The sequence below is a fragment of the Pygocentrus nattereri genome, chromosome 9, assembly GCF_015220715.1.
Source record: "Pygocentrus nattereri isolate fPygNat1 chromosome 9, fPygNat1.pri, whole genome shotgun sequence".
NCBI classification, from domain to species: domain Eukaryota; kingdom Metazoa; phylum Chordata; class Actinopteri; order Characiformes; family Serrasalmidae; genus Pygocentrus; species Pygocentrus nattereri.
Genome location: NC_051219.1, coordinates 16,276,310 through 16,290,241, shown reverse-complemented (window position 1 = coordinate 16,290,241; position 13,932 = coordinate 16,276,310). Strand labels below are relative to the sequence as shown.

General features: G+C 40.4%; 1 protein-coding gene across 6 annotated transcripts in view; it reads right to left on the bottom strand.

Annotated features, from left to right (window-relative positions):
* The window catches only part of magi3a (membrane associated guanylate kinase, WW and PDZ domain containing 3a), a 228,475-nt gene that overhangs the window by 20,019 nt on the left and 194,524 nt on the right, over positions 1 to 13,932 (bottom strand). For all 6 annotated transcript variants that reach the window (XM_037541280.1, XM_037541279.1, XM_037541277.1 and 3 more), the window contains 3 exons: positions 9,561 to 10,097; positions 1,292 to 1,323; positions 164 to 353 (listed from right to left, as the gene is read on the bottom strand). In XM_037541280.1, the coding sequence (XP_037397177.1) occupies positions 164 to 353; positions 1,292 to 1,323; positions 9,561 to 10,097 (759 nt within the window). The remainder of the gene's footprint in view (positions 1 to 163; positions 354 to 1,291; positions 1,324 to 9,560; positions 10,098 to 13,932) is intronic.

Here is a 13,932-nt window from a genome sequence, read left to right as displayed (position 1 = left end):
TACATTATTTTTTCAAAATTTTAGAAATAAAGCAGTTATTAATTATTTCCAAAATTGTTACAAACTGATATATAGTATTTTGGAATGAAAATAATAAGTGATTCCAAACTTTCAAGGGTAGTGTATATGCGAGGAATATGAGGTAACAGTCAATGTAACTTACGCTTGCTCTCCAAAATGGCTTTGGACTTGAGGTAGAGCTCAGTCGGGTCCAGTTTGGGTGAATTGGATCGCACCAGGTTCGGAGGGAAGGGAAATGACTGGGGAACTGGCTCAGGTTGGCTCTGGCTTTCTGGGCTGACCGTGTTTGTGGCCATCTCGTGCTTCTGGGTAATAGGCATGGCTGCTGCACACTAGCACACAAACACACACACATAGCAATAGTGTTCCAGCATCTCAGTAAAGACCCTCACCAATTATATCAACATGCCATCACAGAGCCGTTCTGCATAATAATCTTCCAGCGCTCCTTATCAGGACTTCGCTCACGGCCGCTTCAATATCGTAATTAAAGTGTAGTGGCTGTGATCAAAGCGTGCACCCTCAAACCCAGATGTCTCAACATCCTCCTGCTAAAAGCTGTGCTGACTGCTCAGCACTGCAAAATCTGCCACACACAAAATTAGATTATAAAGCTTTAGTTTGCTGAAAAACAATTTTTTTACACTGGAGCTACATCGCCAACAAGCGAAAGGAAGCATTTACCCCACCAACTAACACCATGTAAAATGTCAAAATCATCAGGTTCTCCTTAGACCACAATGAGTTGTTAAGCAATCTCATGTAGACGTGTTTATCAAGCAAGTAACTAATATCTTTGTCCGTTTTATGAATAGAAACCATATAAAGTCTATAGCCCCTGCAAAACTAAAGACGCAAACTTTAAACCCTAAACACGTCTTGGCTGATGAATTACGTTTGGGGCAAGAGCAAGTACAAATTAGATTTTCTATCACTTTTTCAAGCCTTCTAGGAAATGCAACATCATCTGTGCTAACCAGAGCTGTTGATGTTTGTCTGGAGCCCATTTAGTGCGTTTGGCTAGCGCTAAAGGAGCCGGGAGAGGTGCCTGTACGCAGAGGCAGTGAATAATGCAGGACCAGCTTGAGAGCGCTTCACTGGAACCCTGAAGGCCCAGCCATGGCGCGGCCGATTCATTATTCATTACTGGAATCATTAAAAACACGCCTGACATCATAACGCTCCCCCAACCCCCCAACCAATCATCCCACAAGCGTGCCTGTGTTAATTCTGCAAGACTGCGTAATTAAAAGCTTTTAGCTGAACTTACAGGTTTCAGAGACTTCACAGGAGACGTCTGACCTGCAGGGAGAAAGAGACAGAGGGAGGGAGATAGACAGAGGAGGAGCAAAATGAGAAGGAAGGGGAGAAAGAACACACACGATTAGGGAGGCAAATTCCATGACTAAAAGCTTGGGAATTAAGACACAAGTTAAGCATTTATTGCATAAGCCATGGAAAGCAGACCCAGAAGGATTGGCTACGCTAATGGAGCCAGCGTTTCAAACTCTGCTCCACGGCTGTTACATGCATAGAACTCTGAGAACGTGTCATTTTGTAGTTTACTATTAGTTTCCAAATGAGTCTCAGGTAACAGACAAATACATGGCAATTTCAATGTTGAACAAACATGTTGCAAAGGCTGTACATTTTGATCATCATCTTTCATTTATTTCATTTCCAGTCAAAATGACCATTGAACACAAGTTATTCATTTCCAGGAGATATTTCTGAAGAGCTTAGATTTAAGATATTCACTTATAAGGAAAGGGAAAGTCATAGTAAAGAAGTGTCCATCCTTCCACTGTGAGAAGACAACTCAATGCTATCAGTCTGAAAGAATGTGTGTCTGTTAAGAAGCCCTTACTGAAAAAAGAACATAGACAAAACAGGAGATAAACTTTACTCAAACTAAGCAGCTGCTGGTGTTCTCAGAACAACAGACAGTCCATCCCAGACGCCAGATTTTCAAAATCATTGAAGGTGTTCGAAGTTACTTGGATTGTGAGAAGCAAAAAATGCAGCCAGACTAAATTTTCTTTGAAGCCTGAAACTTCTATGAAAAACTGAAAGCAAGTTTTTTTTAATGAATGGAAGCTGGAATAAAGGCAAAGTGCATACACATTAAATACAGATTGAATTTGACTGTTGTGGCTTTCTGTTTATAAAGTTTTATGCTTTTTACTGAAGCTGAATGCCTTGTTTATAATGACCCTTTTGACTCATCATTAAATAAAAGGGTGGTCTAATAACTGAATATAGGGCAGAAATCTATCAGCCTTGGAACATTTTTGCTAATGAAACAGTGTGATGGGGTCATTTTTCCCCAAAGGTAAAAACAGTTTAGACTTAGACTCCTTATTTGGGCATGTAGCTGGACACAAAATTATACGCTTTAGAGGTCTACCTCTGTTAAACTAATACTGGACTGGCCTACTGGACATACCCCAAAAGCCCAAACAAAAGAAAAAGCATTCATGGCTCATTAAATGCAAGAATGCGTGTGTTATATTTTTGCCATAGGATAGAGTAAACTAACTGGCCACTAAGGGGCAGTATACTCCATGCAGAATGTGCAACCTGTCTGCCGCTGTAGAGGAACAGTGAAGGAGAAATGACATAATCGGTGCTGGACAGACCGGACTGTAAGGGGTGTGGAGTGGGGGTGTGTCTGCGTGTGTAAGCAAAAGACAGAGCGAGTGAGAGAGATGATCACACTACATGTAGGAGCGAGACCTCTTTTTGCAAGTGAATAATGGTGTATGCAAATACTGAGGGCTGGAAGAGAGTGAATTGACTCCTTTTACTCACTGCTCTTGTCTAGTCTGGCCCAGTGTTTTAAAGCAACAGTTCGGCAAAATATCAAATTTACAGTTTCTCTGTTATGCCAAAAGAAGTAAATCAGCTAAGATATGATATGTGTGTTTCTTTGGTTCTGCATTGGACCTACAAGGATAATGTAGCAAGTACAACCTAAACCTATATCCTACCAATTAGCACTGTGCAAACTGCCTGTCTAAATCATTACACCGGCCTTAAACCGTGTTGAGCTCTTTAGTAGTGTCATTTAGTCTTGCTTTCGTGGTTTCTGACACTGTATGACATGCTGTTATATATCAAAATCAGCAAAATTATTGACAAATCTCAGCTGCCACTACTGTATTTAACAATGTAACACAAAGGTGCTTTGCAGAAGGCCTAATGATTTCTAGACACTATAAAATTTGCCTGCAAATTTTAGTTAATTTTTTTATGGACTCACACTTGTATTTAAACTCTGTATTTTGCTTCTTCATGCTATCTAAGTAGATACATCCAGGTTAGCTCTTCCACCGGTTAGGCCTTTAGGAGCTGAACTGAAGGCCTGACATGTCAGATTAACCACCAGCATAAATAGGAACTGATCGGGGAATCAACCAATCATATTTTGATTCACAATTTTGTGAGAAAAATGTCAGTTCTGGAAGTCCTAGATACATCACTGACTATGCATGCCAGTCTAACCAGGTTGCAGTCAGTTGTTAGAAATGGAGAACAGTAGTGGTGGCTCTATGGTAGGACTCACTGTAAGAGTAAACGGAGTAAACAGTAAAACTGCAAAGTAAAAATATGTTAATGCCTTTTATAAGCTTAAATAAAACACAGAGAAAGGCTTTTACAAGCCTCAAATGTTTGTGTTTAATTTAGTATAGATAAAAAATGTTAATGTATACCAGCATTAGATTAGTAGTAATATACTACTAGAATCTCATAGGGAAAGAACAGAAATTAGATTTATTGTAGATGGTTTTTTCCCGTATTTTTGATTAAGTTTTGACACTTATGGCCTGAACTGAAGGCCTGGCATTAACAGTCATGATAAGAATACATTACATACAGTGTCAAAAAACATGCATGTGCATAGATAGACCCTGGGGAACCTTAAGGCCTGTCCTCTAGGTCAGCCTGTTTTATAAGGCCATTCTTAAAGACCATCGTTAGACAGGTTTTTTTCCCCTTATTTGCTGTCCAGGTTTTAACATTTACGGCCCAAACTGGAGGGGTAGCATTATTCATCATGGTTCACCACTGCATAACAGTATGTCCATCATTCAATGTTAAAAAAAAAACATGCATGTGCATAGATAGAGCCTGGGAAAGCTTAAGGCCTTGTCCTTATGGTCAGTCTGTATATTGTGTTTTATAAGGCCATTCTTAAAGCCTACTATTATACAGGTGGTTTTCCCTTATTTTTTATCCATATTTTAACATTTATGGCTCAAACTAAAGGTCTAGCATCAATAACCACAGTTCAGTACTGCATAACAGTATGTCCAACATACAATATAAAAAACATGCATGGGCACAGATCTTAAGGTCCTGCCCTTTCGCCCTCAGCCTGTACCTGTGCAATGTATTTAGCCATGAATAATAATTGTAATAATTGTCCTGGAAGACAATTCATGGGCTGTCTTTTGTTCCAAATCCATGGTGGGGCTGTATTTTTTGGCTGCCTTGGGAAAAACACTTAATACTACATTTGGTTTCCTCTGAATCTCTTCATAAGTGTCTTGGTGATAAACTGTGGAATAATTCAAGATTAATTCACATTCCTTTTTTAACTCTTTTCCCTGTGCTCCCTAAAATATCTGTGCACAGGCCTGGTCAAAAATCACATAAGTTTATCTGACATAACTAAACAACTGAATGTGGTTTGTTTGGGGTTTACATGTTCACTACTTTTTAGCTTCAGTGCTAAAATAGAGAGGAAAACTTCAAACACATCTCGGCTGACTGACCACAACTAGGGTAAAAGGAGAACTGTGTTCGCTGAACTATTCCTTAAACAACAAGCACTCAAGCTCTGAAGCATGGCGCTAAAAACACATGCGTGCTGAATTTGAATGAGGTGACTGAGGGGATGTAACAGCATCCTGCAGAAAATGAACCTCCAGCTATAAAGTAGTGAAGTGAAGAAGAGAACATAGCCTGACAAAACGAGCTCTGCACAAAGTAGGGAACCATATTATGGAAGAACATCAAAACCTTTCTGTGCACCTACTGCTTATTTTTTCAACACAGCTTCAAAAAGCATAGAGGATCTGTAGCTGAAGCTCAGCCGCTTCTCCGCTCTAATGGGTCCCAGGTAATCTTTTATCAAACATTAAAAAGCCCTGAAACGAAACAGCTACTTTTTTTTCTCATCAGAAAACTTGCCTTCTGAGCTTGGCTGATCTAGTTATTGGTCACACAACCCATGCAGATTTATAGGGAGAATAAGAAACCAGCAGAGTTTACAAGTGCAAGTATGTGCCAGCATCTTCATAAAATAACTGGAACCAGATATTGATGTCCAAGCAGACGTCTGACCACCAAATATTTTATGATGTGAAATAAAACTAACTTTAAGTCATAAAGTTTTTAAGTACTTAATCTTTTACTCCACTTCTACTCAATATGCAGTTCTCTCAGGTAACAAACACGACAGCACACCTTGATGAAAAGAACATGCATAGGCCTACACTATTACATATAACACCTGTTTTCAGTACTTACATAAAATCTATTCAGCTTTTACCACGAGTGACAAACGTTTTGTATATGTAGTCTGAACGCATCAGCTGCGCATCACTTCGTCTTTGCTTGTATCGCCTACATCCAAAATAGTATTCTACTATGCTAAACAGTATGTCAAACACAGTACACCACCATGAGAAGTGCATTCATTTATGTGTTTTTTGGCTACTACCAGAATATATTCACTGAAATGTAATATACTTCATTTATTCATTTATTGTAATATCTTGTTAGTTGGTTATACTGGATAGTAATTTAATTATAACCAAATTCTCTACTATATACACTTCTTCAGTTATTACAGAATCATCTATAGCTTTGTTGATTATTCAAGACAAACCAATTTCAGATTTTTTTAAGTTTCTGCTAGCTTCATATTACATTTATCTCTGCTAAAAGTGGTCGCACAAAATAGTTCCAGTTCTAAAATGCAACTGATTGGCTAAGCCATGCTTTAATATACACACATATGACCAAAATAATTATTTTAATATTTTATTTACTCTCCTATTCATTAAAAATACATGATCTTGCTTAGGAACTATAGTCTACAGTCATAAAAACCTCACTGCTTAGCAGAAGAAATGTACTGTGTTTTTTACATTATAAATTATTTTAGTTTTTTGCCCATTAGGTTGTGCCTAACAACACCCTAACAATCACTCTAACACCCACTGCTTTATTATTATTGGTGTCAAAGTCAACGTAATTTTTATGTGCCATTTTTTAACGTCATTAATGCATTGTCCTGGTTTGACTTTTTGAACAATGTGTTGTTCCACCATTAAGCCCTGCTGATCGCGCACTGTATGTTTTGTTGCTTTCCCTGGCAGTGCTATTGCTATGTTAACCAAAGTTATTTCCAGAATCATTTCCAAACAAAACACAGTGCTCATGCACCAGTATCAGTAATTCAGAAGCATGAGTGGGACAGTGTTCGTGAGAGAGGAACCTATAAATACAACAGTAAAGTAAAAACTAGTTTCCTGACATTAGTTTTCCAGACATTAAGTAATGATTTGAGAGCAAGAGGCTACAATAGCAGAGACATTGGACCATCTAGCAACCGTTGTTCTCAATGAGCCTGCATTCATGAGCGTGAACATGAACTGCATTCACTCAAGGAAAACATTTTTTCATTAGTGAAAAAAGTGCATTCTAATGAAGTGTATTTTTCTCATATCTCACATAGTATCTAACCCCCGCGCTGTGGAAGCATCACGTTTAGTCAGATGAAAAGTACTGCCCTAGCAAGGATACTGTCTACCTGTGAATCATTAAAAAGCGCACCTTTTTTGGATAAAAGACCCCTTAATTAAGTAGCATTGATCAGACTAAGAATCTGAAGGACAGTTGTAAAAATGATGGCCAAAAAGAATTCTAAGAAAATTAGAGACAAAACTTAAGAAATACACAAGACAGAAAAAGAGTACAAAAGACAATCGAAGTGTTTGTATTTCCCAGTAAGTGCTGCTGGCTCAAATGTGAGGAAATTGCTGGGAAATGGAAACTGCATCATTCCACCCAGGCACTGCCTAGATAAGGCTGTCCCTCAAAGCTGAGAGCAAAAAATTCAGGGAAGCAAGGATTGCAAGGGAAGCCTCAATGAGTTGGCTGAGTGGCTCAGTCTCACAGTGGCTGAGACTGGATTGTAGATGCACCAGTCAGTGATATCAAGAGCTCTGCATACAACTGGCCTGTATGGGTGTTTGGCTGGAAAGAAGCCTTTGCTGAAGAAAACAAAAAATGAGTATGAAGAAACCATCAGCATGACCCATCTAAAAATGTGGGATAAGGTTTTGCAGTCAGATGAGACAAAAATTGAGCACTTTGGCCAAAATTCTAAATGCTGCCCATTCCTCAACAAACACCATCAAAACATTGATGTATGGTGGTGGCAGCATCCATCACATCAATCATGCGGACGGATTTCCTCAACAGGTTCTGGGCTTCTTGGTAAAACTGAAGGACAGGTGGATGGTGCACAATACAGGTCGATATGTCAAGATAACCTTCTTCAGTCTGCTAAAGAACTAAAACATGGGAGAAACGTCACCTTTCAGCAGGACGGTGATCCCAAGCACATGGCCAGGAGTGGTTAAACGATAAAAAGGGCCCAGATCTCAACCCAATCAAGAATCTGTGGCAAAACTGCGATCCAAATGCCAATCATACTGACCCAAACAACACTGAGCAAATCTGCCAGAAAGAATTGGCAGAAATGTTTACCAAACAGAGTGCAGAGCTGGTAGAAACTTACCATAACAGATTTAAAGCTGTCACTGCAGCAAAATGTGGTTCCACCAAGTTACCAAATTACTGGTTTGCAACAACAATACTGGCTGCAACAAGCTGATGACCTTCGGGGAGTTGAATACTTTTGCATGGCACTGTAGCTCTAACTAAATATACTGCAGAAAAAAAAAACTCTTTATGGTCAAATAGGACAAACATGGTTAATCAACTACATTAGCTTAACTACATGAACAATTCATCACATTAATTATTTTAACCATCTGACAACCCTTGTTATTATATTCCTATATCACTCTTTCCAAACTTTTGAAGAGTAGTGTAAGTGGATCAAGGCCTGTGTAAATGCTGAAGAAGGAGAAAGAACTTGAAAACACTATGGAAAAGTTGCTCCGACATACTCTACAAAGACCCCTTTCCCAGTCACAGGTGGAATAAAGACCTGAATTCAAGCTGCTGAACAGTAGCCATTAAATCTGCCCATTTAAAGTGTAATATTAGGCATATTTTCAGCATAATTAGGGATAAAGATGGACTAGATACTTAGAACTTGAAGTGCTTATCGACCATTTCGCCATTACCATTGTGATTAATATAATTGCACTATTGCCCTGGCAACTAGCTGGAAAGAGGCCTATATTTTTGGTTCTCGCACTGTGTTGTGTTATACGGGCATAAATGCTACAGAAGGCTGTGCTTGCACTGTGTGCTTCTCTACAGTGTGAGCGTTTCTTTCTCTCTAGCAGGAACACATTGTTCCTCTTGCTTAACGCTCTCACACTCCAGACACACACACATTACACATCTGTCGCTCACAGCACAGTTGTTTGTTTTCACCTCTCCGTCTGTCTCTCTTACTCTCTTGTCTCTCACACTGTTTGTAGCGCTCTCTCTTTCTCTCCTCCAGTCACTCACATACACCCTGTTCTCATTTTCTCCTCGTCAGATACGTTGCTGTCACGTCTGCCGCGTTCTCGCAGGTGCAACGCATGCACTTTGACACCAGGTGCAATGTCCCCTCAGATGGAAGACTGCGCCACCTCAGCTTTGCATTCCAATTTTGTCCTGCAAGGTAGCCTGCCCTTCCAAATGAATTCAAAGAAATGACGCAGGTGATATTGCTTGAATTGAACCCATCACATAGTCATGCTCCACCATTTTCAGTTCGGCTTGACGTGTCAAGTTGAAACAATTCTGGTCAAATAACATGCTCTGCTGGTTTTCTTAGTAAAAATAAGTTAACATATTCTCTTCAGCAGGGGTGTTCAATCCTGGTCTTGGCGATCTACCACCCTGAAGAGCTCATATACAACACACTTGGCTCTGATGGTCAGATATGCACCCAAAGGCCTTTTTTACCTGGATCAAGCATGTTTGATTAGGCATTAAACTCTTTAGGGTGATAGATCTGTAGGACCAGAATTGGGCATCCATGCTCTACAAAGAACAAACTTAAGGGACGAATGGAATGAAAACCTAATTTTCCGCCACTTTTTTAAAATAAAGGAGTTAGAAATATTATGTAAACATTGTTGAAGTTTCAAAGCCATTTATTTTATTCTACACAGTTCATATGTGAAGGATATGCTGCCTGCTTTAATCTAATTAGTCCCCTGAAGCCTGTCTGTAGGCCCACGCTTCATAATTATATAACTTACATATTAGTTTCATAGTACTGATTGATCAATAGCAGCTGCTGAAAGGTAAGCTTTAAGACTCCGCCCACTCACCTCCTCGTAGCACGAGCACATTGACCTCTGCGCCGACGGGCAGCTCCTTGAGGATGTCCACCACCTGGGCGTGGCTGAGTGTCTGAACGTTTTGCCGGTTGATCTCCTTGATGACGTCACCCTTCAGCAGGCCGCGGCACCACTGTGCATCTAGGATCATCTTCACCTTCTGGCCCAGCGGGCAGTCGGCGATTGCAAAGCCGAATCCTCCAGGCCCCTTTACGAGCGGCACGCTCACCAGCTCCGGCTGAAGCAGAGTGGACTCGGCAGGGTTATCCGGGTAACGGCCGTTGAGTGGATAGTGTGGCTCCTGGGGTGAAGCGGCCACCTCGGGGCCTCTGGGCTGGACATCCTGCATTGGTGGGACAATATCACTTGTTCCATCATCACTGGCCCCGGCATCCTCCGGGAGTGGGTAGCCGCGGCACAGCACCATGTCCACGTACTGGTTGACAGCAACAGACTGGAACATCTGCACCACGTCAGCATGGGTCTTCCCCAGAACACACGTGCCATTTATGTCCACTATCACATCCCCTGGAGGAAAAAAAGGGAAGGTCAGCCACTAATGTGTAGCAAGGCAATGGATGCAATGGACACCCTGGACCTTTGTTCTTGGGACAGAGGAAACAGTACGTTTATGTGAGGGCTGTCCATGAGATGTAACCATCTGCAGAGCTGGAGAGACAGCAGCATTTCTGGAACTGCTAAATATTTATCAGCCCCAGCCTTCCGTTTGGAGGGCAGCAGTGTTACTCACTGTACCAACCACATATTAAAAACATGTAATGTAAAATGAACAACACTAAATTAGGGAGCTTGCTAGCTAGCCAATAAACAGGTTAATAAACAATAAACTAGTAAAACTTAACCGTAACCAATAGGGGCACAAATCTGTAATCACAGTATGTCCTGAAACTGAAGGTCTCTGGAAGTGGCTTTTTACTTACCACAGTACAACCTTATATGTGTTGTAACACTAAAACTTTAAGTTGTATCCGGCCCGGCTTAAAAAATGCAAACATTCTCAATGTAAAGCAAAACTGAAGCTTCTAAGCTTCAATTTAAGATGCGAACTGGCCGTCCAATAATATTGCGTGAGCAGCTGTTCGAAAAGATGCAGTGGTTCACTATACAGGTCTCGGAGGGAGCTTGTGCTAGCTTTTGCAATCCCAGCTCTGGCGGTATCATGTGATTGGGGGAGTCCTATCTAGTGCGTGGAATTGGATAGGACTAAATTGGGGAGAAAAATTGGGGGAAAACAAAAACGTAAACTGATCTTCTACAGTCCCACAATTTTGTGACACTACTTATTTATAAATTGGGAGGATGATTAGTTAACTTTTAGTAGAAAATCTGGACTTTTTTTCCGACTAAGGGAATCATTTCCTACTTCCCCTAGTATAAATATTAGATGTGAGAAAGACTGTAATGTAAGAAAAACTGGGCACAGGCATCTCCTCTCTCCACCCTCAGGAGAATACAGGGATATAACGAGAGTATATGGGAGAAAAGCGAACTGCAGTGCTCCTCAGAAAATCTCTGCTTCAGTTGGATTCAGAGCTCGCCACACTTCGGCTGCTCTCTATAATGAGGCTCTCTGCAGGCATGCACAGTGGGAAATTTTTACATGTCTTGCTCACTTTTAGGAAAATCAATGGCGTTTTGCCTGCTTTTACTTACTGCACATCCTATTAACTTGGCCAGCGGACTGGACAATGCCAAGGAGGGGTTTTCACAGAGCTAAATTTCTGCAGACTGCATTTCACTGGCCACAGTACCAGTCAAGTTTCTACACACCTACCCATAAAATGTGTTTTTTTTTTTTTGTATTCATTTCCATTTATGGAACTATGAAAATGAAATAACACATGGAATTACAACAAACAGAAATATTAAGCTCCTGCCAGAAAAGGCCTACCCTACTTCATCACAATAGAGCAGATTGGCTGAAACATATCAATTACCCTAATTAACTTTTAACAAGGCATGCCGAGTAATTGGGGTGATTGAATGATTGTGGTTTAACACAAAATTTCCCTGAAGTTCTACATGAAAACTACTTTAAAATTGCTGCTCTGGAAAACATCATAGGCACCAAATTCACTACTTATTTTTCATTTGCAAACAATTTTCAAGCATTATTTCAAGCAAGATTCTGAAATATATGCATTCATCTGGTCTGTCCAAACTTTTGACTGGCACTGTATGTCAAAATCACAATAAAAATCTAATTAAATACTTTAAAGATAAAACTATTAATTATGTGGTCACTATATCCAAACATACGTGGACACCTGACCATCACAATGTTACTCAAGTTAGAGATATGAGCTTGTTGGACATTCCATTCCAAGACCATTAGTTTTAATATGGAGTGTGTTTGTGAGAATTTGTGCCCATTCAGTCAAAAGAGGATTTGTGAGGTCAGGTACTGACACTGGATGAGAAGCCCAGGCTCACAATCGATGTTTCAATTCACCCCAAAGGTCACTGGAGATCCTCCACACCAAACTCATCAAATCATGTCTTTATGGAGCTTGCTTATTGAGCCTGCACAGACTACTCATACTCATCATCTAGTCATCAACCTCACTGATCAGTGACGAAGCTTTAAGCTTGATGTAGAATAGCCGCTGATCACATGACTGACACTAACAACATGGACACCTCGGAAAAGACAACAGGTGAGAAGCCTGGTGACTTCAGGGTTCGTATCTCCAGTTTCTGAAGGCTTGCAATGCAACTCGGGGCTTGTTGGAAAGGGCATGTAACACTTTACTAAGCTTTTGAGTTAGGCTTTGTTGTACTACTTCTCTGCCAATTTACAGTGCTTCAAAGAACAGATATTAAATGCTGTGCTCTTTTCTCCTGAAGACTACAATAAAACGTCATGGGGCATTAGAAAAATTATAAGTCAGTTACCCTAATTTTTGTCGAGTTATGGCACTCTAAATTTCTCTGGTATTCCAGACCTCTGCACGAGCAAGCATCTTGGCAAAGCCACCTCAGGTGCACCTAAGGCAGGGGTGTCAAACTCAACTAGTGAAAGGGCCATGTTAAAAAATCGCATTAAATCTGCGAGCCAGAGAAATTTTTACTTTGAATTGTGTAGAGTTGAGGTGTAACCGCTGTCTCATGGACTGTTGCTGGGGTAGGAGAGTCGGAGCACACATTACGTTTCAGTGTAGGCTGGGGACTGCAGTGCAGCGCATTGTGAAACAGGCTAATATTAAGAGAAAATTAAAATACTTTTGCAGGCCGGATAGGATCGTATGGCAGGCCTGATTTTTTTTGTTTGACACATTGGGCCTAAGGGCATGCTGGAAAGGGCACGTCTTGTTTGGCTTTGTTATGGGTTTTTAAAGTGGCCTGTTGTAAAGTATTCACTTCTCCTTTGGTTTTATTCATGACATCATGCATGATTAGTTGATATCGACTCAACTTTCATCAAATAAAAGAGCTTGCCTCAAACTGTTGCACTGTTGAAGCATGTAAGTCTTAAATGTCTTTGTTTGCTGTAGCATTAACATTACCCTTTACTGGAACTAAAGGATCTAGCCCAAACTTCTGAAAACAGCCCCAGTTCATTATCTCTCCTCCACCAAACTTTACAGTTGGCACTGTGCATTCCAGTAGGTAGTAATACTACTACTAATATGCAGGAATATCTGTTTTATACCAATTTTATTTTTATTGCCGTAGTTTGTAAACCAAAACAACAGCTATATATAAATGTAAAGGAGCTAATAAAGCAAACACGACATACAGAGTCCCTGTGCCAGATCCTTCCTCATTATTAATAAAGCCACATGGGCCTGCTCCTGCGCTTACTCAATACAATGCGCTGAGCGCTATTTTAGAATCAAATTTACATTTTAGTTGAATTATTTCAATTAGATGCGCGGCCTGAAGTCTCCTGGGGAAGGAAGCGCAGAGGCATTCATTTCCTGCCTTTGTAATGGAGGGCGGTGAGCGCTCACACTCTGTAATTATCGCTCAATGCAGCTCTGTGGTAATGCCAGTTCCCCTGGCACATTGACACACACACATACACACACTTGCACTAATTGTGATTTATATTACCACTGCGTCCATGTGATCCTGCAGATACCAGCAGGTCATTTACAGAGGTTCTGGCAAACAACTAATGCAGCCACTATCTATACCAATGGAGAGCAGTACACACACAATTCAGGATGATACTGCTGTTTTGATTATGTGACATATCCATCCATTTATTTTAAGGTTTCAGTATGTCATCAGCAGTGGCCATAAATCTTATTCACAGTTGTCTGCCAAATTTTGAGCGCTCTGGTCAAATTACACATTTGTAATTTTTTTAGAGAAAATAAATGAACACATCCTCTAC